At 42.9% G+C, this 24,446-nt stretch overlaps 1 protein-coding gene across 1 annotated transcript in view; it reads left to right on the top strand.

Annotated features, from left to right (window-relative positions):
* Positions 1 to 24,446, top strand: part of ALDH18A1 (aldehyde dehydrogenase 18 family member A1) — a 38,791-nt gene that overhangs the window by 4,290 nt on the left and 10,055 nt on the right. The window contains exons 3-13 of the mRNA XM_009641029.2: positions 3,691 to 3,814; positions 10,445 to 10,668; positions 12,322 to 12,471; positions 12,562 to 12,666; positions 14,075 to 14,227; positions 14,811 to 14,901; positions 15,224 to 15,348; positions 18,850 to 18,994; positions 22,130 to 22,203; positions 22,862 to 22,961; positions 24,088 to 24,325. Coding sequence (XP_009639324.1) covers positions 3,721 to 3,814; positions 10,445 to 10,668; positions 12,322 to 12,471; positions 12,562 to 12,666; positions 14,075 to 14,227; positions 14,811 to 14,901; positions 15,224 to 15,348; positions 18,850 to 18,994; positions 22,130 to 22,203; positions 22,862 to 22,961; positions 24,088 to 24,325 — 1,499 coding nt within the window. The 5' untranslated portion in view covers positions 3,691 to 3,720. The remainder of the gene's footprint in view (positions 1 to 3,690; positions 3,815 to 10,444; positions 10,669 to 12,321; positions 12,472 to 12,561; positions 12,667 to 14,074; positions 14,228 to 14,810; positions 14,902 to 15,223; positions 15,349 to 18,849; positions 18,995 to 22,129; positions 22,204 to 22,861; positions 22,962 to 24,087; positions 24,326 to 24,446) is intronic.

The raw sequence follows: 24,446 nt of genomic DNA, 5'->3' as shown, positions 1-24,446 counted from the left end.
CTGCTGGGGCTGCTTCTCCTGGAAGTCTGTGTCGCGTTTCGGCAGCAGAGGTCAGGTACGGAAATTCTGGTGGATCCAAGTGCCCGGGCAAGGCGTGACGCTGGTAGGTGTGATGGATAAATGTGCAATGAGAAACCCGTCTGCCGCTGCGCTTGGCTCAGCTGAGCTTCCTGCCCATGCTCGGGTGGGCGCTGCGGCGCGCCCCCGTGTGAATCGCCCCATTCCTCAGCTTGCCCTCTCCCAGGCAAGTCCCGCCCCCGGGGCTGTTGCTACACCGCTCTGCTTTCTTAACTTGTAGGCAAGGTGTAACAAAATGGAAAAACACTGAGCTGCCACAGGTGCTATCTGTCGAGGTACTGGGATTAGAACGGTTCTCGCAGGCCGGTGACAGGGTTTTATTGTGCTGTGCGAGGCAATGCCGGTAGATGCAGGCTGCCGTGACCACGCTGTCCTGCTGGAATGTACTCTTGATAGAAAAGGGTTGCATGGTACGTGTTGCTTTGAATCGCCTGTTCTCTGTGTGTATAGCTTCTGTAGAACCTGGGTAAAGCTATTTGCAAACTGCTCTATAGACAACTTATTTGAAGCTTTTCTTTACGTTAGTTCTTCCGAAGTGGCTTCCCTCTGGGAAGGTTTCTCGGGTCTGAGTTTGCACCAAGAACTGCAGATTTTTTTTTTTTCCTTCCAAAAGTTTTAGTTGATAAGGTAACAAAGCTGTTTAAACAACAACCCCCTAAATGTTTCAGAGGACTTATTTGTGTCACGGTAAAGACTTACTTCCTTAAAATTGCATGCATTTCCTTCAAACTTGATCTATCTCTGCTTAATTACTTCAGTGTAGTACAGTATAGCTCCTCCTATAGGAGTCTGTGGAATGTCCTAACACTTAGCTGAGACATTGGCTTTTGTAAATAAAGCTGTGAAAAAAGTTTATTTAGCTTTATTTTATCGACTCACTGCAAATGGTCGTGGACATCCCATGGGCCTCCAGCCAACAGACTGAAAAATCAGTGCTATATATTGTTGTTAAAGGCACCAGTTTTAGGATTTGAGACCTCTGATTACCTCAGAAGGTAACTAAGTCTCTTTACACTGATCTGGAGCAGAATCTAAATGTACTGTGCTACTCAACAGCTGTTATGAAGGTAATAAATTCGTGAAAACTACCCAATAGTATTGTTTTCTATGAGGGATAATATCAGGGTAGCATTATTTAAAGAGATGATGGGAGAATCATATTTTTTAAAGTCAGGTTTGGACACTAGTTTGGACGGAGGAGGTTTTCCTAGTAATAAAAAAATAAATTTTTAAGCTGATGCTAGAGTCTTGGAGAAATACCTGAATTTTCTTTTCTTTTTACTCCTCCCTCCCCTCCAAGCAAGGCAGTAGTTTAACTTTTTTTTTTTTTCTTTAAATTAGGTACCTTTTTTTTTGTTTGTTATTGAAGACCAGAACCATTCCAGGTATGGAAGTGGGAGTGGAATGGAAAATAAGGGTTGAAATGACCTTTAAATCCGTGATTGAGTGAGAGTAAAGTTGTTCTGCAGCTTCGGACTAGCCTTAAAGAGAGCTTGTGATTTCCAGCATGCCCTGCGCTCTGTCTGTGCTTTCTGGCAGCATCATTCCCTTTCCACGTCTTGCTCGCTCGCTCTTCTGTTGATGTCCGCTGCTGCTCTGAAATTTCCATTTCTGTCTTGTTAACTTGGTCTCCTTGCCTTTTCTCACAAGCTAGTTTCAAAAACATGCTGCTTCTTCCTAATCTTTTTCCTTCAAAAGAGCCACACCGCCTGCCACTTCTCACTCCTCGTCGTCTGCTGGCTCATAGCAAAGTTGTCTCTGGCGAAGGGAAACAGGAGGCGGTCTTGCAGAAGGACAAGGAGGCTCTTGGTTGCAAGCAGCCCTGTAAGTGAGAATGTGAAGTGGTTTTCTGGCAGGTCAGCAGTAGCAGCCAAGGAGACAACACGGCTTGATCTAGCCAGTATGGGGCTGTATTCTAGTGACAGTGCAATACCAGGTGAAGATTATTGCTCTAGTGGGAGAGGTGGTAACAGGAAATGTCTGGGGGTGAAACTTCAGGCAGAGTGCCTGGTTCTGCTCCCGAAGGGAGATGGTCTGTGAAGGATGCTGAAGAGGAAAAGGCACTTCCACTCGGGATAATTGTGGTGGAAGGGGTTCTGAATAAAGGACCTACCATCTGCCAGTTCAGGTTGTTGGGAGCTGCTGGAGTCTGAGCATCCCTCTGAGACACAACAAGACCCTGCTGGGAAGATGATGGCTGACGGTAGATGCCAGGGTGAACTTCAAGGTGGAAGGGTCAAACAGCCAGACGTGTGAACAGTGGGAATTCTTGTGCCCTCCAGAAGGGAGGTGCATGAGGTGCCTGGTAAGGGTTCAAAGGGGGAATGTCTAGTTGGTACTGTTCACCAGCTCCTTTAAGCTTGCCCTGTTATGAGAAGAAAACTTGGATTACTTGCTCAGTTGTATCATCTGCTCTGAGTCCTTTGCCTACCTCATCTTGGCAGTGGTCAAGACTGCCGTTTCAGATGAGTTACAGAAGTGGAGGGACATAGCAGGTTAATATTGTTAAAATGCCATGCTATGTAATCTTTACTAACAACACAGGAGAACCATTATCTGCTGGTGGCTGCCTTGTCTTATGTAGGGGTGTATATTTTGGTATGGATTATAATGAGGTATAATAACAATACATTGATGCAGGGTAATGAAACAACTTCAAGTGTTTGTGTACATGTACGCCAGAACTGCCAGGTGCTATAATAGTCCTGGTATTTGTAATAGCAGACTTCCAATGCAGATACTATGAGCACCCCTTGTCCTCGCTACAATATCTTCTCCCTACTAGAGCTTGTGCAATATTGTTCGTTCTGTTCCAATGGTGCAGAGGGATGGATTGAAAGCAAGTAAAGGAAGCAAAATTTTGTAGAATGGGGAGGTTTCATGACTTGAGAACTGGATTTTCCTAATCTCTTTTTGTTTCCTTTGTGATACTTGATCCATTGCTTCAACTAGACCTGTCATAGGAAATTGCTAATTGTGTATCCCTTGTTTGTTGGGTACTTGCTCTAGTGGATTTTGAGTTACAAGAATCCTGAGTGCTTACAAGTTCATTAAAGGGAAACTAATGGCAACTACCTCGGAAACTGGTGTCATTACTTGTAGTCATGGTTAACATCTTGTCATTTGGTAGTGCTCAGGGAAAAGTGAATCAGCATGTCTTCTATACTGAATAGGGCTGAGATTCATGAGAAGTATAGTAGATGCTGTGTTGTGGGGTGTCTGGAGAAGTCTGAATGATACAACCTCTCTACATTTACTTTTTTTCCTTCCAGGCTTCTCTGTGGACAAAGTTATGACTTTTCTCCATTGTAGGTACATTCACTAATAGTCTTTTCCCTTCTTGGGGAACCATGTTTTGTTCTTGATCTTTAATAATGATCTTCGGCCAGCAGGTAGGGAAGAGGGGCCATCAGTTTTTTCTAAGTCACAGTCTGAGAATTCTGCAAAATGAAGAGAATGGGTTGTCTGCCTCTTGGACAAGGAAATTGTGTGAAGACTGTACAGGACAAAGAGGATTTGGGGTGGGGGGAGTGGGTGAGGAGAGAAATATAGATGGAAATTCACTCATGTTTAACCAGTTTTCCCCCCTTCTCCCTTCCTTTTAACTTACAGATATCCTTGATTTGCAGAAGGCATCTCAAAATGTTGTGTCGAGCTGCTCTGAGCCCTCTTGTCCGCTCCCCTGGATGGTGCTTTGTGTTACCGCCACATGCCATCGCAGCCATTTCCCGTTTATGTATGTATGAGAGAAAGCACACGTTCCTATAATGTTGGTCAGTATGTGTCTGGGCATGCCTATGCTCTTTGCTATGTTGAAAGGAAAATCATCTCATTAACGTCATTCAAAACTTAAAACTTCTGGAGTGAGCTGCAGTTGAAGCTCTGCTTTCTTAATGCTACTTTCTCCATTATAATACTCAGCTGGATGTCTGAGAAGGGTGTATTTTTCATTCTGCCGTGCATTTCAAGCAAAAAAATCAGTTGTGAAAGTACTGCTACTGTAAAAGTTCTTTATTTCAACCTCTTACATTCCTGGAAAACAAGATCTGATTAAGCCTGCTCCCCCATCAGCATTTTCAGCCCACAGATGTCTTGAGTAAAGCAAGGCCTGAAGCTCAAATTTAGTCAGATTAGATAAAAGTGGAAAGATGCTTGCAGGAAACCTGAGTGTAAATACATAGGTGCGCTGTAAATAGCTGTTCACTGAAAACCTAACTTGAGAGAACCATTCACTGTCTATTTGATTGTTGGTCTGCAGTAGAGAAGGCAAAGGTAGATAGACTCTATAAGATCAAGAGATAACTTTACCATTGCATGCAAGATTCATGTCCCATTGGCCTGTGTGTTAACAGTTCTCTTTTGTTGATATTTGTATGAATTAATAAATGTGTTGAAGTCTTGAAAATGCTAAACTTGTTTTTTTCTGAGCTATAGCTCTGTTGACTTCTGTGTTTGTAGGATTTCTAAATATTCCGCGTTTTCCAAAGTAAGTAGAGTACTCATAGTTAACTGTGAAAATTACTCCTTAGTGTTGACAGTAGTCAGCATCCAGTATTGCAGCAACTCTGGTTGCTTCCATCAGTTGCATTCCAAAACTGGATTGAGCATTTATCACCGTTTTCTTTTGTTCTCTGCTGTTTCTGTTGTGATCCTGTTCAGCTCATGTGCATTTTGAAATTCTGCTTCTTTACTCCTGAGAAGCGAGCCTCATGCAGGCTACATAAAAGGATCTGCCAAATACTTAAGTCTTTTTCATATGTTTCCCCTTCTTTATTAAGGAAGTGAAAGTGTTGACAAGGTACTGGATATGAAAACTGGAATGCCTGGAAACCTGTTTGTCCAAAAAGTTGACTGGGTGGCTATATGGGTTTCTCTTTAATTGCATCTGAAGCAGGTTAACAAGCTTGCATCACCAGAAATGTTTTGCATGTGTAACATGGGAGATGATTTCACATCTCAGTCCAGTCTAAAATAACTAAAAAAGATAGGTTTATGCAGTCCTAGAGCAAGGTTAGCAATTGGGACTTCAGTGGAGACAATTTAAATTCTCTGCTTGTTCTTGTTTTTATGAAAAAAAAAAAAGTTTAAAAAAAAAGTGGTTTATTTTCCGATACTGGTTATCCCTCAACAGCTGCCTTCTTGGAACCTTCTAAATCCTGAAGCTCTAGCCAAGAGAATTGGAAATAAATTGGGTTTACTCCTTTCTGGTTATACTGTGTGGGATAGGCAAATACTATCTAGTAATGCATAATGCTGGAAAGAACAGTTAAATTGGACTGCTTCACCTATGTCGTATCTATTGTAGGCCTTATTTACAGTCACAAGTATTCTCTCATGAAAATGAGGAGCAAATGAAACTCATATCCCAAGTGCCATTTTCTGCTTCTAGATGTGGGACATGTTAGTGCAGCCGTCAGTTATGATTAATCATTTAAACTTCTTCTGCATGTATAATGAACAAAAGTTATTTATTTAAAATGCTGTTGAACAAGAAATTTCTTTTCTGTAGCATTATGTTCATTCTTGTCATTCTCCAGCAGAAGTATTGCCCAGAATAGTCACTTTAGGTTATAAATGAATGTTTTGTATTATAGAGCATGAAAATTAGAGAGACTGAACAGATTAAATAAAATTAGATAGTTCTGACCAGATTCAGGTTACTGATTTGTAAAGAAGCTTCTACATTAGGATTGACTAGAATAGAATAGTTCAGTTGGAAGGGACCTACACCGGTCATCTAGTCCAACAGCCTGAGCACTTCAGGGCTGATCAAAAGCTAAAGCATGTCATTAAGGGCATTGTCCAAATGCCTCTGAAACCCTGTCGGGCTTGGGGCATCGATTACCTCTCCAGGAAGCCCGTTCCAGGGTTTGACCACCCTCTTGGTAAAGAAGTGTTTCCTAATGTCCAGTCTGACCCTCCACTGGGGCAGCTGTGAACCATTCCCAGGGCTCCTGCCCCTGGATCCCAGGGAGAAGAGCTCAGCATCTCCCTGTCCACGTCCTCTCCTAGGGAAGCTGCAGAGAGTGCCCAGGTCGCCTCTCAGCCTCCTTCTCTCCAAACAAGACAAACCCGGAGTCCTCAGCTGCTCCTCACAGGACATGCCTTCCAGCCCTACCACCAGCTTGGGTGCCTTCCTCTGGACACTTTAAAGTACCTTCACATCTTTATTAAATGGTGGGGCCCAGAACTGCACACGGTACTCAAGGTAGGCCGCACCAACAATAAATACAGCAGAATATTCACCTCTTTTGGTGGGCTGGTCATGCTGTATTTGATGGACCCCGGGATGTGGGTTGCCCTCTTGGCTGCCAGGGCACACTGCTGGCTCCTATTGAGCCTGCTGCAAACCAGCATCCCCAGGTCCCTTTCTGCAGGGCTGCTCTCCAGCCACTCCTCTCCCCATTTACACTTGTATCCAGCATTATTCTCTCCCTGGTGCAGAATCCAAAATTTGGACTTGTTAAATTTCATGCCACTAATGACTGCCCTATGCTCCAATCTGTCTAGATCCCTCTGCAAGGCCTCTTGTCCCTCAAGGGAGTCAACAGCACCTCCCAGTTCAGTAGCATCAGCAAACTCGCTAATGGTGCAGTCAAATCCTGCATCCAGATCATCGATAAAAATAGTGACCCGCACTGGCCCTAGGATTGAGCCCTGAGGAATACCACTGGTGACCCAGTAGCTAGCCAGATGTAGTCCCATTCACTACAACCCTTTAAGCCCTGCTGTCCAGCCAGTTCTTCACCCAGCTCACTGTGAACCTGTTCATCTCACAGTTGGACAACTTGTCGGAAGGATGCTGTGAGGAACAGTATCAAAAGCCTCGCTAAAATCCAGAAAAACTACATCCACCCCCTTTCCTTCATCCCCTGGGTGGGAGCGAGCCTCATGCAGGCTACATAAAAGGATCTGCCAAATACTTAAGTCTTTTTCATATGTTTCCCCTTCTTTATTAAGGAAGTGAAAGTGTTGACAAGGTACTGGATATGAAAACTGGAATGCCTGGAAACCTGTTTGTCCAAAAAGTTGACTGGGTGGCTATATGGGTTTCTCTTTAATTGCATCTGAAGCAGGTTAACAAGCTTGCATCACCAGAAATGTTTTGCATGTGTAACATGGGAGATGATTTCACATCTCAGTCCAGTCTAAAATAACTAAAAAAGATAGGTTTATGCAGTCCTAGAGCAAGGTTAGCAATTGGGACTTCAGTGGAGACAATTTAAATTCTCTGCTTGTTCTTGTTTTTATGAAAAAAAAAAAAGTTTAAAAAAAAAAGTGGTTTATTTTCCGATACTGGTTATCCCTCAACAGCTGCCTTCTTGGAACCTTCTAAATCCTGAAGCTCTAGCCAAGAGAATTGGAAATAAATTGGGTTTACTCCTTTCTGGTTATACTGTGTGGGATAGGCAAATACTATCTAGTAATGCATAATGCTGGAAAGAACAGTTAAATTGGACTGCTTCACCTATGTCGTATCTATTGTAGGCCTTATTTACAGTCACAAGTATTCTCTCATGAAAATGAGGAGCAAATGAAACTCATATCCCAAGTGCCATTTTCTGCTTCTAGATGTGGGACATGTTAGTGCAGCCGTCAGTTATGATTAATCATTTAAACTTCTTCTGCATGTATAATGAACAAAAGTTATTTATTTAAAATGCTGTTGAACAAGAAATTTCTTTTCTGTAGCATTATGTTCATTCTTGTCATTCTCCAGCAGAAGTATTGCCCAGAATAGTCACTTTAGGTTATAAATGAATGTTTTGTATTATAGAGCATGAAAATTAGAGAGACTGAACAGATTAAATAAAATTAGATAGTTCTGACCAGATTCAGGTTACTGATTTGTAAAGAAGCTTCTACATTAGGATTGACTAGAATAGAATAGTTCAGTTGGAAGGGACCTACACCGGTCATCTAGTCCAACAGCCTGAGCACTTCAGGGCTGATCAAAAGCTAAAGCATGTCATTAAGGGCATTGTCCAAATGCCTCTGAAACCCTGTCGGGCTTGGGGCATCGATTACCTCTCCAGGAAGCCCGTTCCAGGGTTTGACCACCCTCTTGGTAAAGAAGTGTTTCCTAATGTCCAGTCTGAACCTCCACTGGGGCAGCTGTGAACCATTCCCAGGGCTCCTGCCCCTGGATCCCAGGGAGAAGAGCTCAGCATCTCCCTGTCCACGTCCTCTCCTAGGGAAGCTGCAGAGAGTGCCCAGGTCGCCTCTCAGCCTCCTTCTCTCCAAACAAGACAAACCCGGAGTCCTCAGCTGCTCCTCACAGGACATGCCTTCCAGCCCTACCACCAGCTTGGGTGCCTTCCTCTGGACACTTTAAAGTACCTTCACATCTTTATTAAATGGTGGGGCCCAGAACTGCACACGGTACTCAAGGTAGGCCGCACCAACAATAAATACAGCAGAATATTCACCTCTTTTGGTGGGCTGGTCATGCTGTATTTGATGGACCCCGGGATGTGGGTTGCCCTCTTGGCTGCCAGGGCACACTGCTGGCTCCTATTGAGCCTGCTGCAAACCAGCATCCCCAGGTCCCTTTCTGCAGGGCTGCTCTCCAGCCACTCCTCTCCCCATTTACACTTGTATCCAGCATTATTCTCTCCCTGGTGCAGAATCCAAAATTTGGACTTGTTAAATTTCATGCCACTAATGACTGCCCTATGCTCCAATCTGTCTAGATCCCTCTGCAAGGCCTCTTGTCCCTCAAGGGAGTCAACAGCACCTCCCAGTTCAGTAGCATCAGCAAACTCGCTAATGGTGCAGTCAAATCCTGCATCCAGATCATCGATAAAAATAGTGACCCGCACTGGCCCTAGGATTGAGCCCTGAGGAATACCACTGGTGACCCAGTAGCTAGCCAGATGTAGTCCCATTCACTACAACCCTTTAAGCCCTGCTGTCCAGCCAGTTCTTCACCCAGCTCACTGTGAACCTGTTCATCTCACAGTTGGACAACTTGTCGGAAGGATGCTGTGAGGAACAGTATCAAAAGCCTCGCTAAAATCCAGAAAAACTACATCCACCCCCTTTCCTTCATCCCCTGGGTGGGTCACCTTATTGTAGAAGGACAGTTAAACAGGACATGCCCTTTGTGAGCCCGTGTTGACTGTGCCTGATGATTGCATTGTTCCTTAAATGCCTTTCCATAGCACCCAATATGATCTCTGTAATTTTTCCATGAATGTGTGCCATCTTTTGACTAAGTTGCACGTTTGGTCCCAGAGTGTGGTGTCGGTAGCCATTTTTTCTGTAATTATGTCAGAAGTGTTCTCCCACTTCTTATGCTATACTGGTATTTTTGAGACTGTCTAAAAGTTCACCTGGTTTAATGCAGTTTCTGACTAGTAATACAAGAACTAGGGGGGGATATGGAAAAGTGTTTTCAGATTTTTTTCAAGTAAGATGGCTTATCCATGTTATATTAGTTATCCAGTTGACGTACTCGGACTGCAGGTATTCTTAGCTGCACGACGACTCCTTCAGGTGCAATTCACTGTGGCTCTGCTAAACTTCATACAAAGTATGTTGGAAGTGCTTTCCATCTGCCTTCATTCATTCAGCCTAACTTTGGGACTTTACGTGTTTGGGTCCACCTCTTTGTCAATTGGAAAGGATCCAGGCTGTTCCTTGTGATTGTACCTTAATAGTCACTATTCTCTTTAATCTGCTGTGCTGACAGTGGTCTTGCTGTCCTTTGCAGGCATTTTGAAAACAAAGGTTTTGCTGAGAAATGTTCCCCAGCTCATTGACTTGGGCCAAGCGCCAGCCTTGTGTATCTCGTATCTTACCTGAGTAATGCTGTGACTGTCACTTCTCCCTCCAACGCCTATTTATCCTGTAGAAAGGTGACTTCCCCTTTGTATGCCTGTCATCCCCCTTCTTCTGCCCCTATTTGAGCAATGTGCAAAAATACCTGGCTTAGAGATGTTGTAAAAGCTGTTTCTTTTCTTTCCTAACAGTCAAGCTTTCTGCGTTACTACAGGCAGGAAAACTCTCTGGCTGTATCTAATGAGGCAAGGCAAAGGAGATTGTATTTAAAACTAGTACTTGGGATGTGAGCTGTATGGACTTTTTTACAGTGTCCTTCAGTTTGGTCTTCTAGATTCCTGAAGTTAAAGCTCTGTGGCACATGGATTATTGCCTTACATGCCTTAGGGATGATTAGTGCTGCTCAGATATTACTGGTTCTCACTTTATTTTGGTGACTTGAAAGCTAGCAGTCGCTGAGAAGTGTGCATTGTGAGCTCTAGCCTTGGGAAGGGAGCAAATGTTACATTACTTCAAGGTCTTAGAGTCTGAATGACAAACTTTAAAACTGCCTCCTTTTTTTCCTTTCTTTCTTTAACTACAGATCTCCCTCACCATAACCAAAGATTAAGGAATGAATCCATCCGTTGTTGGAGCAACATCCCATTTATCACCATGCCACTTAGCCGTGCACATGGAAAATCATTTGCACATCGCAGTGAGCTGAAGCATGCAAAGCGGATTGTAGTGAAGCTGGGTAGCGCTGTTGTGACTCGAGGGGATGAGTGTGGCTTGGCCCTTGGGAGGCTGGCATCTATCGTAGAGCAGGTAATCCTGTGACCAAAGTGGTATGTTGGTTCTAACTTCAGATACTCAGTGATTGTTGGATGGAGCAGAAGACTAGGAAAAACTCATAAAACAGTGATGGCCCTTTAAAGCAATGTGTTGGCCTCTCCCTTTTTCATTCTGCTGTGCTGTGGGAATATACATCCTGTAACTCAGTTAAATCGGTGTTGGAAGGTGTGGTGGGTTGACCCTACAGCTAAGCACCCACACAGATGCTCATTCACTCCCCACACATTCGCCCTACTATCAGTCATATTGGGAAGAAAATAGGAAGGACAAAAGTAAGAAAACTCATGGGTTGAAGTAAAGACAGTTTAGTAAGTGAAGAAAAGGGAAAAAGAAACAAGTGATGCTAAGGCAATCACTCACTACCTTGCACAAGCAGACCGACACCCAGCTAGTCCCCGAGTGACAGCCACCTTGGAAGACAACCTGCTGCCCTTTCCTAGTCTGCTACCCCAGTTTGATTACTGAGCATGATGTTATATGGTATGGAATGCCCCTTTGGCCAGTTCATGTCAGCCGTCTCAAATGTGTCCTCTCTGAACTTCTTGCCCAGCCCCTAACCCACTTGCTATGATGGGACACAGTGAGGAAAAAGAAAGCCTTGATGCTGTGCAAGTACTGCTCAGCATGGGAAAAAGAGAAGGCTTTGATGCTGTGCAAGCATGGATTAGCAATAGGCAAAACATCAGAATGTTACCACCGCTGTTTTAGTCCTGAAATCCAAAACACAGCACCATATAGGCCCCTATGAAGAAAACTAACTCCATCTTGACCAGACCTGGTATAAAGGAGAGATTTGCACAGTGAGATTTTTGTGCAATAGGTAGGACATGACTGGGGCAGAGCTGGATCTAGTGGGAAGGTGGCACTGAAGTTTGTGAAGTCTGCAGAAAGAATAGACCCTTCTTGATTACCTGAGCATTTGCAAATTTCCTTCAAGAGAAAGCTTGAAACCTCGTTACTTGTATGAAAAACCGATGGGATCAACTTATGGATTGGTTCTCCAAAATGAAATTATGACTTTGGGGGGATATGCGTTCTCTGGGAAGTAAAGTTAACGTAATAAATTAAATTAATGTAAGACATTTAGCTTTAGAGCTTTGAGAGGAAATCTGGCCAGATAAATGTACGGAAGAAGCAATTGAAAGCTGTACTATCGGAGTTAGCTTCTTCATTCCTAGAATATCAAGTTACTGTATAATGGCAGCTTTAGGAATGGATGATGAATGAGAAGGTTGGTGGAAGGTACAGCTGCTACTTTACAGCTTTTTCATATCTTATCTCTCCTTATCCGTATCAATGGAGGCGGAGGGGCAAGGGGTATAGAAGTGTTACCACGTAACACGTATTGTGAAAATTCAAGCATGGCTCTCATAAAAACTGGTATTGTGAAAAGAAAGTTTAGCGGAAGGCATAGATTTCCTGCAGTCCTTTGCGTAGCTCCTAAGTGGCCAGGAAGGCACGCAAGAGTATCTTAGAGGGTGGTTGCCTTGCTTTGTGATCCATGGGTAGAGCGAGACACTTGTGTCAGCACGAACTGGTGAGCGTAAGGTTATCTGTAACAGCCAGAACTGTCATGCTAGCAGCAATCGTACTCTAGGCCCTCTTCCATATGTTCTGTGCTTACAGGTGTCAATGCTGCAAAATCAGGGCCGAGAGATGATGATTGTCACCAGTGGTGCCGTAGCTTTTGGAAAGCAGCGGTTGCGTCATGAGATCTTGCTTTCTCAGAGTGTGAGGCAAGCACTTCACTCAGGCCAGAATCAGCTAAAAGACATGGTGAGTGGCTGGGTGCCTTCCTGCTTTTCCTTGAATGTTGGGTAGTACCTGCTCAGGTCGCTGTCTGACAGCTGTTCTTTATCTTGCTAGGCTATACCAGTCTTGGAGGCTCCAGCCTGTGCAGCCGCTGGCCAGAGTGGACTAATGGCTCTGTATGAGGCCATGTTTACGCAGTACAGCATCTGTGCAGCTCAAGTAAGGGATTTCTTCTTCCCTAGACTGAATTGCTACTTCAGTCAGTGACGGAATTATGCTTGGATTTTTTTCCATGTTTTATATGCTGCTGTCTTTACTGTAGTCTTGCATTTCCATTGCCATCCTACTTTTGGGGCTTATTACTATAGCATGAATGGTAGTTTATACAGGAGTGCCTTGCTAAGTTACTCTGAAATTGAGTCATCTGTCATCAAGGTGAAGCAAATGTGCCTTTTCTTTTTGGAGTTTGTGTGTGTCCTGCTCTTGTGTACAGGGCAGGGTCTGTTAAGGTCTCTTCACAAAAGCTGAAGTTGGTGATCCAAAGCGAGAGTTTAAAAATTGCAAGTGGCTCAACTGCCACACGTTCTGTAAAGCTGACAGAAGTGCATACCCCCACATCAGAACTTGCTGTCTGTCTGCTCCTCAAACCTTTCTAACCTGTGGGTGATGGTATCCCTGGCCTGGGTCTTCTACCAATATTGAATGCTGCAACTGTATTAATTGAACTACTCTTAAACGGGCTTTGCTTATCTTAAATACTCTGGGAATACAGAATTGCATCAATTGTAAGGCCTTATTTGTTTAGACGTTTTTAATGAATTTAGGAGCCTAGTATGAAGTAGTCTCGCTTGGAGGAACTTCTTCTTGTAATACAGTATAGCTGATATCACTAAACTGTTTACAATCACTATAGGTTGCACTGGATTATAATCTTGTTCAAGTCTGCAGACAACTATCATTCCTTTGCTTTAAAAGAATTAATTGTCCATAACAAAAATGTCAGCAGTCACATTGATTCCAAGTGCCATTGTAACATATGTGTGGTGGAGTTGTTTGCTTTGTTCTCAAATGTCCAATGGCAGAGTGAAAACGAAAAAAAAGTCTCTTCAGAGCAGACATTGAGGTTTTTTGTCTTAAAATATGAAAAAGAATGGGGTGGTATCTATATGCAGGAGGCTTTAAGACCAAGATTCTTCTAGAGCTGAAGAGAAGTCTTGAGTCAAAGCATCCCTTCTGCTTGAGACAGCAGGAACATTACACCGGGACTGAAGACGAGAAAGGTAGTGTCTTGAGTAATCTGTTGAATTGTTTAGGGTCTTAGGTGTTATCATCAGCATCTATGTTCTGCGTGTGGTTTTTTTTCCAAGTTGATTCCTGGAGCCTGTGATCTGTCAGCTTGAGAAATGCCATTATAGGCTCCAGTGGAAGGTAAGGCATATAAACCTGAAAATGTTGTGCAAAGAATCTCTCTCGCTTGTATTCTTTATCCTTTAAATGTGGCTTATGTTTCTTTAGTGACCCGAAGGGCATGACTGATCTGTTATGATACGTTAATGCATATGTTTGTGATGTTCTTCTCAGGAAAAGTGGTAGGCTAAGTATGTGTTAATTTTTTTCCTCCTTTTAGATTTTAGTCACCAACCTGGATTTCCATGATGAACAGAAGCGTCGGAACTTAAATGGAACATTGCATGAGCTTTTAAGAATGAATATTGTCCCTATAATCAACACTAATGATGCTGTTGTTCCACCTCCAGAGCCGAACAGTGATCTGCAGGGGGTAAATGTGGGTAAAGTATTGCAAGGGGGTGGATCCTGCTTGTAGATGGTACAGTGCTAATGTGTGCTTCACAGGGACCTCTAAACCCTGCAGCAGGGAAGCAAACACACAAAATAAGTAATGTGGACAGAGGGTACTAGAAGACTATGCTGACCTGTCTGTTTCTGGCAATGTACAGTGCTGTGGGGTGGAAGCAGGGCAGATGGTGTCTGCTTTGCCAAAAGCAAGCATGCCTAGTTTGGTTTTCACTGAATAGTTGAAGTTGAAAGGGACTTCCACAGGTCATCTAGTCCAGCACCCCTGCTTAAAACAGGGTCAGTTAGTACCTCTTGTCCTGTCACTGGGCACCAAGGCGGAGGATGCAGGTACTGATCACACTGCTTGTCATTTTGATACTGCTTTACTGCATTCCAAAAGCATATGTACTACCACACAAAGATCACCTTCTAAGTTTCCAGTCAGTGTGAACGAAGTAGCTCAGATGGACTGGTAGTGCCGAGGTAGCTTGCTTTTGTGTGTTGCAGCCGAATATTTCCTAGTTCCTCCTGCTGTTCAATGCTGCTGCTATGTGTGTGCATTGCAGGTGATTAGTGTGAAGGATAACGACAGTCTGGCAGCACGACTGGCTGTGGAAATGAAAACTGATCTCCTGATTGTTCTTTCAGATGTAGAAGGTTTGTAAGTCATTTCTTACTTTCTTGTTTTACTGAAGTACATCAGATAGTCAAACCAACATATATTCAGATTTTACTGATCTCTTCAGTTCATATCTCTTATAGGGACAATTACCATGTGACTTGTACTTCTTGAGTCTTCCTGTTAAGTGTTTCATGCTTTCAGTCCCACAAAAAGCAGGGTTCAGTGAAAGTTTTCAATCCTGTAAAGGGAATGCAGCTTTTCAGCTTCATGGATTTTTTTTTTTTTTATTTTTTTTTTTAATGAGAGCTTTGGAGATGAGGGTATGTAACACTAACAGATTTTTATTTTTTATTTCAGGACTCTTTGACAGCCCTCCAGGATCTGATGATGCAAAGCTCATTGACATATTCTACCCAGGAGACCAGCAGTCTGTAACATTTGGAACCAAATCCCGCGTGGGAATGGGAGGCATGGAAGCGAAGGTAGAAATATGGAGTATGTGTTTTGTTATTGGGAAGGAAAGGGAGATGTGGGAAAGGGAGATAGGCGAGATGGTTGTGCTGCCATTCAGATGGATCTTGACAGGCTGCCAAAATGGGCAGACAGGAACCTTACGGAGTTCAATAATGGGAAATGCTGACTTTTACGCCTAGGGAGGAACAACTCCATTCACTGGTATGGGCTGGGGAGTTGACTGGCTGGGAAACAGGTTCACTGAAAAGGGCATAGGGGTCCTGGTAGACACCAAGTAGAATGTGAGCCAGCAATATGCCCTTTGGGCAAAGCAGGCCGACAGCATCCTGGGTTCCATTAGAAAGAACATAGCCAGCACGTCGAGGGAAATTATTATTTCCCTCTACTCAGCCCTAGTGAGACCACATTTGTAGAGTTGTATCTGGTTCCATGCACCGCAGTACGTGACTCTCTGTTGGATTCACTGTAGTATGCCATGGATATAATTAAAGAATATCAGCATCTGTCACACTAGGAGGGGCTGAGAGCTAGGACTGTTTACCCTGGAGAAGAGAAGGTTTGTGTATAAATAACTGAAGGGAGGGGGTTAGAGCCAGACTCTCCTCAGTAGTATCCAGGGAACAGACAAGAGGCAAAGGGCACAGGCTGAAATACAAGAAATTAAACTGAAATCTAAGAATTTTACAGTGAGGTTGCTGAAATGCTGGAGCAGGTTGCCAAGAGAGCTTGTGGAATCTCAATGTTTGGAGATGTTCAAAACCTGACTGGACAGTGTCTTGAGTGTCTTGCTCTAGTTGACCGTGCTTTGAGCAGGCAGTTGGACTGTATGATCTCTAGAGATCCTTTCCAGCCTCAGCTATTCTGTGACTACCCTGATATGGTGCATGGGTTCCCTTAGCTTCTCTCTTACATCCATGTAAACTGAAAAGAGCAACTAAGGAATTACATTCCAGTAGTTTGTAAAATGTGACATTTGGAACTGTATTAAGTTGGTGAATTAAAGTAAGAGTTGGTCCTCACTTCTTTCTTACATGATAATCCAAAGACTTATGAATCCCTGTCACTTGAATCTGATGTGATACCTCTGTCTCCTTTCTGAGTTTGAATGTGTGCTGTTTGCTTCTGAAGGATATATTGGTGGAGACCAAGGTAGTTTAGCTCTTGAGTACAAGATTAGTAGACATAGGAGGGCCAATGGTTTTAAAACCTGTGTACAGTCAGGTGCCCTCAGTATTCATTGCTGTGAGTGCAATAAACACGAGTCTGGCATGAGACTTCAGCATATGTCTCTCATGATGCTGGGATATACACTACAGTAGTATTAATTGGTGTGGATTTCCTAAAGATGCTTTTGGAAGGTTGTCTGTGAAAACTGAAGTAGATTTTGACTAAACAGGGAAAGACCAAAGTGGAATTCGTCACCAGTTATCTTATGTTTTATTTCCTTTTCTGAAGAATCAGGTAAGGTCTACTTCAGTATCAGAGCGTGGACTGGAAGGTGGCAAAAGGAGGAGGCATTTGCGTGTTCTGTTTGTAACTATGGGATGTATAGAGCTTATTTAGAAACAACTTTCCCTTGATCTGGATTCTGGATGGTTTAAATGATTCCAGGTATTGAGAGGAAAGCTGCCAAGGTCAGAGAGTACTTGTCTTGTAAAAATAATGATCTGTTAGAGATATTTGGTATCTTTGAGTCTGAGTCACATAGAGGCAAATCTCAATGCTGCTGTTCTAACAAAAATTCGTTACTGTTGAGAATTATGTGTTGTTTTTTGAAATCTGTAACCTCAATAATAGAATAAACAGATGGTAGCTCCAAGTACAAATCTTGATTATGAGCATAAACTTGAGCAAAAGTGGAGCCGTCGGTGGTCTTGTGGTAGTCAGGAGTTTGATGCAACAGGCATATCTGACAGGTGGTGTTTCCCAGTGAATACGGACTGTAACACCTCATTGTAGAGCCTTATTAGGGAAGTGTAGAAGTGAGGAAGCAGAGAAGCTTTTGCAGTAAAATAAGTTACACATAATTAAATATAGTGGTGGGATAATGCTGCTCACACCTTGATCGGGGAAAAAAACCAAAGGATACCACAGGTAGTACCTCTTCAGCAAGTAACACCTGGGATTTGGGTTTGTGTATTTGTATTTTGGCATGAACTAGTGAAATGTTGGAGGGGTGGAAATTTTAGAGAAACGATGTTGTGGTGCCTTAAACAACGGCTCAAGTGTCTGGAAAGAGGCTGCTCTTAGGACTAATCAGTACATGGGGATTTCAAAGGACCCTTACTAATAAGCTAATCCTGCTGTAAGCTTAACATTCTGTAGAAGGACTAAGTGAACCTCAGTGTGCCAGCACTGAAGTTCAGAAAGGGAACTCATGTTGCCCTTCATGTTAGGGCAATGCCTACAGAGAAACTGCCCCTAAATTTCATAGAGCTCTTGTTGATCATGATGCCCGTCTCCTTGACAGCCTTCAGCATGCAGGTGATCTGGTAGTATCATTGACTTCAGATCCTATCTGTCTGTGGACATCAGATTGTTCTTGTTTCAGACTGGCTTTTTGTCTTAGATCTTATGCACGTTGCTCCTATATGTTGCGTAGTACGCTGCAGTCCTGACCTTTGAAGATGACTCCTAAATGCTGTACTTAAAGAATCCTCCTCCAAAATAACGACAAAAAGGGGGAAGAATGCCAAATAAAAAGCATATAGTTGAAAACTGAAGAAGTGCAAAGTCTTCAGATAGAGCCTACTGGAAGAAACAACTATTAAGACAATAGGTGTACTCCCTAGCAAAAAGTAGAAGCAAATAAATAAAAAAATCTGATGAGAACATGAACAGGAAATGTGAACAAAGTAGGTAAAAACTTTGTGTGGAAACCTGAGTAACTCTTCAGCAAACTTCGTAGCTTCTCCAAAGGGTTATAGACAATAAGAATACCTGTACATCTTAAGCAGACCCATGAGGAATGCTTAGGCTGATCAAACTTTAATGAAGTAATTCAGGCAGCTAAAGGTATTGAGTAATATTTTAATGCTACATGGTAATGGCTAGGACCTGAACAGTGTTCTGCAGTACAAGTAATATCATGTGGTCACTTAAAGTGGATTAATTATTGATGGCTAATCAATGTCAGGGGAATTGGCAACAGAATATTTTCAAAAAAGAAAATTGAGTTTCTTCAAACAGTGAGAAGAACTTGCAACATAAGGTAATGGTGAAAAAGAACATATGACCAAAGTGCCCTTGCAGAAGTTCTAAAAAACCAGGCTGTTAGGAAAATTTGAAGTATGCTTGTAAAGTGGCAGCTAGTTAGAGAAGGGAAGGTAAAGTGCAAATATGTGATCTCATTCAATGCTGCATTATGGAAAATCCTGAAAGTGTGTTGAATGCTCTTTGAAAGCATAAGTGATCACACTGGAGATCACAGTGGAGCAACAAGTCTTGTTGAGAGTGGTGATTCAAATAGCAAGTGATTTTCCTGGAACTGGCTTTATCCTTCACTGTAGGTGAAAGCAGCTCTGTGGGCCCTGCAAGGAGGCACCTCTGTAGTGATTGCAAATGGAACCCATCCAAAAATCTCAGGTCATGTCATCACAGATATTGTAGAAGGGAAAAAAGTTGGAACTTTTTTTTCAGAAGTAAAACCTGCAGGTGAGTACAGAGGTAATGTATACATTGAAAGTTGTAGAGATTTCCTGAAAGGTTAAGAGTTAAAATTTGACTAGACCTATACAATAACTGGGAAACCATGCTCTGATTGAAAAATGGTTTCTGAAAGGTATTTTCTAAAGTAGGAACAGAAAATGTTGAATTCTCTGCTCTGGTTCCCTCCAGCTGATAAACTGCTGCATCAGACTTGCGTTTGAGGAATGCAGTGAGTAGAATTCTTACCATTTTTAGTCTTAGGGGTTATCGTCTGGTATTGAAGATTTCAGTGTGAAAACGTGGGCATAGAATGTGCTGCTGAACTAAGAGACTGTTTAGTTTTATTTCTTACCATGAATTTCTTTTATGGCACGGTCTTCTGGTGTGGTAGGTAGGAATGTTTTCCTGCTACTGCAATGTTGGGATGGTGTAAGAATCGCTGGAGAGTGAGACCAAAGATTTGTGACCTTAGCAGAATAGGCCAAGTACAGAGTGATACTTTTGACTTGCACTTCAAGCCAAGCAAATTTCTTTATGTATAATAATCCTCAAGGGATTTCTTGTATGAATTTGTCAAATCATCCTTTGAACCCATGTAAAGACTTAGCATCCACAGGGCTCTGTGTCACAATAGTTAAGAGCCTTAACTAGATACTGTGTGTAAACTCTGGAGCTAGAACTATGTGAAGAACTGCTTCCTTTAATTTGGGTTTGGGGGTTTGGAGAAGGTTTTGAATTTTCTTCCTGATAGCTTCATTTGATGCTCCTACTGCCTGTATAGGCAGATCAACCCCTGTTTAACTTTGACGACGTGAGGCATCGTCTTTTCCCTCATCATCTCTCTTCCACGTGAAAGAGGTTTGGTCTTAGACATTTTGTACCGAAGCTGTTCCAAAAACTTGGTGATCACCATTTCCCTTGTTCAAAACTGTTTTCATTCTATTGTGGCCTTTTTGAGATGGGCAAAAGTCAAAATTTCACACAGTGTTCAAGATGCAAGTCAAGCTTTAATTTATGAGATGGCAAGACTAACTGAGTTTTGATAAGATTGATGATGTTTTCTGTTATGTTCTCTAGGCCTTTTCTGATAATCCCAAATATGTTGATGTTCACTGAAATGATGTTTTCATAGTACTATTTGTTACAATACTAAGGTCTGATTTTCCTTTTCCCCTCTACATTGCTGCTTCTTTATCTGGTTTGAATTGCACTTGCTGTTTTGTGGCCTATTGACTTGGCTGCAGAAGAAATAACAGAATTGCTGAATGGCTGAGATTGGAAGGGACAGTATGACAGATGACAGGGTTATCTGGTCCTATGCCCTGCTCAAGCAGGTTGCCCAGGACTGTGTCCAGACAGCTTTTGAATATCTGCAAGAATGGAGACTCCTGCACCTCCCTGGGCAACCCGTGCCAGTGCTTGATCATCCTCACAGTGCAAAAGTGCTTCCTGATGAGAGGCACCTCCTGTGTTTCAGTTTGTGTCCGTTGCCTCTTGTCCTGTTGGTGGGCACTGCTGAAAAGAGCCCATCTCCATCTTCTTTACACCCTCCCTTCAGGTACTTGTACATACTGGTGAGATCCCCCCCGAGCCGCCTTCTCCGGGCTAAACAGTCCCAGCGCTCTCAGCCTTTCCTCATATGAGAGATGCTCCAGCCCCTTCATCATCTTTGCGATGGGACTTCGTTGGGACTCTCTCCACAGCATCCATGTGTCTCTCGCCCTGGGGATCCCAGCACTGGGCACAGCCCCCCAGGCGTGGCCTCCCCAGTGCCCAGCAGAGGGGAAGGATCCCCTCCCTCGACCCACTGGCAACGCTCCTCCTAAGGCAGCCCAGGACACTGTTAGCCACCTTTCCGGCAAGGGTGTGCTGCTGGCTTGTGTTCAACTTGGTGTCCACCACGACCCCTGTGTCGTCCTCCGAAAAGCTCCTTTCTAGGAAAAAGTGCAATAATGACACTTTTCGGTTAGTCCCACTGTAATAAATTTGTATCAGCAGTAAACCTTTTCATCTTGTGACCCCATTCCGAGTCACTTACAAGTACGTCAAGCAATGAAATCCCGGTGGAATTTTACTGGCACTCTTCTGCTATTCTGGCAAGTGTTTACTCCAATGCTCTTTTTGTCTTCTATCTTCCAAAGAACACACATGGGAAATTCAAGTAACTTTTTAAAATTGACTATGTCTGCTTACAGACATGTCACTCTTCTCAAAGAACACCAAAACATACCATACTTTGTAAAATATGACTTTACTTTAAAAAGCTGCTTTAACACTTCTTAAATAAGTCTAATTAATCATGTGTCCACAAGCTCTTTTCTTACCTTCCCACTAGACCTCTTGATATTTTCCATAACATTGGAATTACTGCTTTGGCAATTTCCATGGGACCCTTCCTAAATAGAAGTTGGGTCATGTTTATCACCTGTTTTACAGGCAATTTCAGGAGAGTTAAAAATCACAACTTAGTTTATCCGTGAGCTACTTGCAAACTCTTGGGGAAATGCTACCTGAACCTGGTGACTTGTTTTGAAACAGAAACAGAAGTAGCCATATCATTTAAGTTTGAGACAGATTTCTTGAGGTCTTGCCAGGAAAAAAAAAAAAAAGAAAACCCCCCACCTTTCTTCTATAAGAACCCTTCTAAAATGCAGATGGGGGAGACAGAGGGAAATCAATTTTTCTGCAAGCCCATACTCAGATTGGGTTTTGTCTTCCGTTATTGTTTGTACCTTCCCATGCTGTTTTGTAAGCCTTTCTGTTTTCCTCACTCGGATACTTAAACTTCTCAGAGTTTGCCTCCTTTATTTCCATAGCCTACCGTGCCCTGAGACTTAGCTATCCTGGTGTTCTTTTGCCCTTGGTCAAGTCTTTTTGATGCATGGTGCAGACTTGCCTCCAACATGGTGACCTTACAGAATCTCTGTGATGACTCTTTACTTTTGGGGAACATAGCAGTATTTTTGTGTCGGGTACAGATTTTCCTGTTTTAGCATAAAACAGATTTCTTGACTATGTCTGTTTAAGACTCTGTACCTGCTTTCCTGCTTTGAGCAAAGAATTGGAAGATGGAAGGTCTAGTGTTCACTTCCACATGTGCTGTTACTTTGTCTGCATGGCATATTTTGGGTTTTTTTGCAGGTCCCACAGTAGAGCAGCAGGGTGAAATGGCTCGAGCTGGTGGCAGGACCCTGGCGGCTCTACAGCCCGGGCAGGTGACAGAACAATATGGCCTCGCTTGTTAAGCTTGTGAATGTGTGGCAAGTTTTACAACACAGATTTATAACAAAAATGAGCCCTCTGGGACAAGAATCTGGTTTTTGTGTCCCAAATCCACCATTTGGATTGCAGCATGCTTAAAAAGAGGAGAAAAACAGAAAGCTATTGTACCTTGGAGCTATGAAGTAATATATGCTTTCATGTGGGGTTTATAAAAATTTTATTCGTGTCAGATATCACACAGAAATGAGTTGTGGTCAGAGCTGCTGAAGAATTGGCTGGAATAACTTGCTCCGCTCACTCCTGTGTGTAGTGTATGCAAAAGAGGAGCTGTAGACAATCAATTACTGCTCTGCAGCTGGGTAGGTAAAATGTGGCTTCTGTTGTGAAGAAGACAAGGTGGTCTTAAAGGAAGAACATTGTGGGTTTGGTGAAGAAGACTGCACATGGAAAGCAAGATAATAAAAAGAAAGGTAAAGATTGAAGCAGTGTTCAGCCTCACTTTTCAATGTGATGCAGGCTGGAAACATCAGCTGGACCCAAGTATTCGGGGAGTCAAGACAGTGAGAGGATGTGGTCAACTGAAGGGGACCAGATGTCAGATAGCATGGACTTTGTGTAAGAAGTCAATTCAGAAGCTGTTTTCTCTTTCAGAGAGCGGAGATTATTTATCGTCTTGCTGACTTATTAACTGACCAGAGAGAAGAAATTCTCTTAGCAAACAAAAAGGACTTAGAAGAGGCTGAAAATAAAGGTAATATTTCAAGTCCTTCCATGGCAATCCTATTGTTTTGAACCTCCCTGGGCCTCAAAGGAAATGAGCAGAACTAGAATCTTCTGTCACCTGTGGTTGGGTAGTATGGCTGTCACAGGTAAGTGAACCCAGGACCCCGAGAGCTTGTCAGTGTAAACAGCTGCAGCTTCCTTAATTACATAAAAACGATACCTTCATCAGAGAAGACACTGAGGCCTTGCAAAACACCAAGAGGTTTATTGAGAAGAGAAAAAAAAAAAAAAAAGTGCTCTGTTTTGCCAAAGGAGGCTCCCTTTAGAAATGGGATGTAACAGACAGTCTCTGTTATTGTCATGCATAAAGTGAATATTTTCTGGGCTGGTTAAGACAATGTTTGGCTCCTGAGGGGAAGGCTGTCATCTCTATACTTAAATTGATGCTCTCCAGAAAGAACCATGTGCCCTATGGATTGAGGAAGGTTCTCTTTAGGTGGTTTGGATTAAACCCATTCCTCTGTTAGATTGATTCATTCATTGAGAAGTTGGGATTGGGATGTGTACATATAGGGATAGCAAATGTACAAAAATGACACATCGTGAATTCTAATACTTTGTGGAAGACTCCAGGGAACAGTTTTTTACTGACCAGAGTACTTGAGGGGATCTTGCTGGGTTAACTTACTGTCTGAACGTGTTCAGACGAGAAAATTCCAGCAGTTCTTGCCCAGTCTGAACAGAAATGCTGTGCGTGCATCTGTGCTTTGGGATTTCTATCTGTAAAACAGAAAGATGAAATTACTGGCCGAACCTTCCAGAAATACTGCAAGGGTAGAAATTTTTAAGAAATTCAGACACACAGCAGTACTTGAAATAGGGCAAACCTTATCTTTGTGGATGTTGCTGTTGCTTCATGTACAAATCACTTAAACTGCATTAAGTGAAAATGTGGTGGTAGGTGAAATCATCATCACATTTGAGTGGTTTTATTGTGGCTACCGGACTTAATACATTTTTAATCTCTGGTAGGTTTCTTGCTAGGGCGTGGGAAATACCTGCATTTTTCCTTAGGTTCACCACTTGTTTAAGTAGCTTTTGCTTGAGCGTAGGCAGACCAATCCATCTCCAGCACAATTTTTCCTTTCTTATAGGGAGATTGGCACTTCCTTTGTTGAAACGTCTAAGTCTGTCTACATCAAAGCTGAACAGCTTGGCTATTGGTCTGCGTCAGATTGCAGCATCCTCACAGGACAGTGTCGGCCGTGTAATTCGGCGAACACGAATAGCAAAAGACCTGGATTTGGAGCAGGTGACGGTGCCTATTGGTGTCCTTCTTGTGATCTTCGAGTCCCGTCCTGACTGTCTTCCACAGGTATGTAAGGAGGGCAGGTTACATTGTTGGGAATTCTTTGATGACAAAAGAAAGGGTGTTTCTGTTGGTGAGCAATTGGGAGGCTGCAAGAAGTCTCATCTCAAAGGACTCTTGCTTGGGTTCTTCTAAAATTGATTT

This window comes from Egretta garzetta, unplaced genomic scaffold (assembly GCF_000687185.1).
Source record: "Egretta garzetta isolate BGI_Z169 unplaced genomic scaffold, ASM68718v1 scaffold766, whole genome shotgun sequence".
NCBI classification, from domain to species: domain Eukaryota; kingdom Metazoa; phylum Chordata; class Aves; order Pelecaniformes; family Ardeidae; genus Egretta; species Egretta garzetta.
The sequence above is the reverse complement of the archived record's forward strand: the minus strand, read 5'-3'. Positions and strand labels throughout refer to the sequence as shown.